The following is a 4,102-nucleotide window of genomic DNA, read 5'->3' on the forward strand; positions in this document are numbered from 1 at the left end:
CTCCTTATAGTACTTTCTCAAAAAATGTTTTCACCCTTTGATAAGGCAGCATTATGGCATGATCTCAGTACGATTAGATGAATGTTTTATAGACATTGTGAGATAGGCCTAGCAAAGTGATGTATTTTTGTTCCACTATTGAAATAAAACACTGAATAAATAAAACAGATTAAATCTGCAGCTTCCTGAAGCAAACATAGTTTTAAGTACCAAAGTGTGACCTGTGATATGGAAGTCACTTTCATCGGTAAAATTTGTTTAACACATTGTTTTTAAATAATTTATTTTTATAAACACATCTGAAAACGTATTAAGTAGTTCTCAAGCTCCAAAATCATCCCACTATAGCATCTGGTACATCACAGGAGTTCTATTACAACATAATTTATTGTTTAATTTCACTATGCATTTCTGTCATGTCCCCTATCCATGTTTTTCTGTTGTTGTTGTTTCTTTTTACTTGAGTCTCCACCCCCAACTTTCCAAAGACATACATGTAGGAGAATCATCAGTGCTGCATATCATCCCTAGTTATTTGCTAGGTGTGAGGTATATGTTCTCAATGGACTGGTTTATCATGCACAAATCATTTCTTGCCCTATACTCATTGTTTTCTGGGACTGGCTATAGTTTTCACAATCCTGAACTAGATAAAGTGGGTATCAACATGGGTTGATTGGGTTTCTGCCTCGTTTTCCTCTGCTCTGTCTACAGTTTTAGTCCTTGCTATATGACCTGCCTTTGCCATTAAACCAAACAAAAATTGAGGTCACACTGGGTCTGATGCAGAAGCAGCAAGTCAAAGCCTGAGTTAAGTGAAAATGAAACTTTTTAATAATATCCAATGTGCAGAAGTTAAGTGCTTTCATCCATAACTTAACAAGTACTTCATCAGAACTTCCATTGAGTAAAAAAAAAACAAAAAAAAAAACAAAGCAATATCTCCATTATTTTTTTTGGTTTAGTGTTGATTCATCAAGGTTCTCTCACCCATTTATTTGGTACCTGCCGTTGCAATGCTTACCTGACTAGGCATTAATCCAAGATGGATGGCACTGTTATAGCACTGATTAAGACACCCCAGCCCTGTATGATCTGTAAAACTGTTACTATGTGACCTAAGATGATGAAGCACACAGTACATCTTTTCAATCAGGTGGTGGTTGGTCTGGAGCTATATTTTGAATTATGTCTTTGGTCCAGCCATGACTACAGCTCATATCAGAAGTTTGGCCTGCCACCTATATCTACAAGCATTCTTACTATTAGTATCTGAAAAAAAAACACCATACTAGAAAATACAAGAGAGCTGCCAGAGATCAAATGTGGAATGAAACAAGTATCCTGCCCAGAATGACAGAGCATAACTAAGAAATCTTATCTATGTCATAGTTTCCTGCTTAGGTGTCGTTCAACCAGGAGGCGATGTCTTCACTGGTAAGGTGTCAGCATCACCAACTGATGTTTACTGCAGTGACTAAATGAATACAAATATAAATGAGCACAGAAAATTGGCAGAAAGAAGGCCACCGTGGCACTAGCTCTGCTGAATATATCAAAGACTCATGATGATGTTCCAGAAAGGATGCAGACTTCTTCCATATTGACACTAACTGCAGGAGTACTAAACACATCATTATCGTCTTTTCATTTCAGCAGGACACTCGTTCTAGCTCACAACTGTGGTACAACATTCTTCATTACAAGGGTGGGGAGCAGACATACCACTTGCTTTTCTCCAGGATCATCTTATGGGTACAATGCAATTGGTAAGATAAAGAAGAAATGCAATCCCTTCTACAAAGATTGTGTTTTTGAAAAGTCAAATGGAAAATCTTAGTAAGGCATGTCAGCTGTGTTGCTGCTTTTGTACTAGAAGTGCAGTACACATTTCAGTTAATTAACTTAACATCACAAGATTTATTTCTTGGTAGCAGATTTGTATCAGATATAGTATAAAATATATTGCAAATAAATGATGAAAATAACATTCAATCATATCCAGCTATCCAAATGAGCTTCTGATAAAAATTATTCAACAGGAGGGCACCCCTTTGACTAATAACTACTTCTGAGGTCACAAAACCTTGGGACAGGTTACAATTCTTTCACTGGAGGCCTCTTCCATCAGACAGGTGCAATCAGAGACTTGAAGAAGTGATCTGTAATTAAACAAATACCTTCATGCCCAATATTTTGCACTCATGAAATAATCAGCCCATTTCAGTTAGTCCCAGTCTCTTTAGCTTCATTGACACACTTGCAAATTTATTTACAGCCTTGTCTGGCCACATTTCCATTTTACTCTGTGGGCTTCTTGATAAAGAACTTGATTGCCTTCACACAATGTTTTAGACGTATACCCATATAAAGATCAACTCCTGCAGCAGCCAAGGACTTATCTGTGGATTGCTCTCTGCTTTGATCTTTGACCCAGCATAGCCTATACTGAAGAGGCCCTCTCCTTTTCCAACAATTTGTTTTTTATGTGTACATAGAGTATGACATAACCAAAAAGCTACTTACGTGAGAAGAGCCTGTTTAAAAGTTCAACATATAGCAAATAAAAAGGATCTACGAATAGGGATCCTGCTTCGTGGGCATCTTTTAACAAAGGGGTTATTAACTGACTATTTCTCTTTGAAAATACTTCCATTTGCAAGGCACATACGTTATCTTTGGAATGCTGCTAGTCACAAAAATGCCCTTGCTTTATAAACTTTAGCAAGCCTAATACTTTTCAACACTAAAGACCATTTCACAGATTTACAAAAAAAGATTTTTTTTTAACAGGATGTTTTGTAGAAGGAGCAAAAAGTGCATTTATCAATGGTAAAAAATGGGATAAAAACAATGTCCCATGACAGAATCTACGAACTGTATTAACATCTGCTTCTCAGTCCTTCTCTTCTTTTCCATATGCTAATAACTTGATTATCTTCAAAACGTCAGTTCAGTTTTTTAATGTTTTCTAAGTACTGTCTTGTGTTTCACTCTTATCTTTGATATTGTCGGATACACAAATCGGACTTCTTTCTGTACACAAATCCAGGTTTACAGCGGCAATAATAGGATCCCTTTGTGTTGATGCACTGACTATTTTTACATCTCGGTATCTTGCACTCATCTATATCTGTAAGAAATCAAACACAGAAATTATTATATCTTCTTTTAACTTTATAAACTTTATTCAATCATGCTAAAATTAAATCCAACTTATACAGTGCAAACTTCATGCAGGGTGCACTTTAATTTAACACCCCAGAGGCGGACCCAAAGTAAAGTTCACCAGTATTCCTTTCTGTTTTTGATTAACACACTAGGCCAGACCTAGAGATGGGGTCACAGCCTTATTACTTTGAATTTTCTTCTTTGATTTTAATTGACATGTTATTTCTAGAACATCCAAACTGCTAAAGCCTTATAGGAACAAGTTCTAGCAACAGTATTCCATCTGGCAAATATCTTCATTCAGATTCTGCCTTGAAATACACTTCCATACCATTAACTTTTTCTTAAGACTAGCATTTGTCAAATAAAGCAATTTAGCAATAAATAGTGACAGGAATTAAATGAGAAAAAAGTAAATTAGTCACATCTTGCCAATAATATTATTTTCTCCTTTCATACTTTGCATTATTGAAAATCCTGGAAGAAGGCCTAAATATCCAGTCTTTGAGTGCTTCCGAATAATACTCATTACAAAAATTATTTAATATTTCACTGACTTAACAGAGTTGTGGAGGAGTTTCTGATTTCCATTATTTGGGGATAACATTTTTAGCAACCAACATAATCAGTCAAGAAGCTTGTTCTTATGAAACTCAACAGAGTCTATAGTATTTAATGAAACCAGAAAAAGAGTGGGAGCAAGCCTAATGGGAGTGTCCCAGAGATGCAATAAGTTTAAATTGTTTCAGTTTCTCACAGACCCTCCCCCCAAATGTAATCCCTCTTCTATGACTTGCTGCTTACATTTCTAACGATATGGAATCATGGCTGGAAATATTCCAAGCAGACTAGGTGGTGTGTAAAAAAATTAAACATGCACTATCAACTAAAAAATCTAAATTGACTGGCATTTGTCACATATATGGGAAAA

The 4,102-nt window shown here is 35.8% G+C and overlaps 1 protein-coding gene across 1 annotated transcript in view; it reads right to left on the reverse strand.

Annotated features, from left to right (window-relative positions):
* Positions 1 to 811: 811 nt before the first annotated feature.
* The window catches only part of LTBP3 (latent transforming growth factor beta binding protein 3), a 1,089,474-nt gene continuing 1,086,183 nt past the window's right edge, over positions 812 to 4,102 (reverse strand). Inside the window, exon 26 of the mRNA XM_044060493.1 lies at positions 812 to 3,133. Within this exon, the coding sequence (XP_043916428.1) occupies positions 2,997 to 3,133 (137 nt within the window). The 3' untranslated portion in view covers positions 812 to 2,996. The remainder of the gene's footprint in view (positions 3,134 to 4,102) is intronic.

This window comes from Protopterus annectens, chromosome 2.part0, assembly GCF_019279795.1.
Source record: "Protopterus annectens isolate FY-2018-M chromosome 2.part0, PAN1.0, whole genome shotgun sequence".
NCBI lineage: Eukaryota > Metazoa > Chordata > Ceratodontiformes > Protopteridae > Protopterus > Protopterus annectens.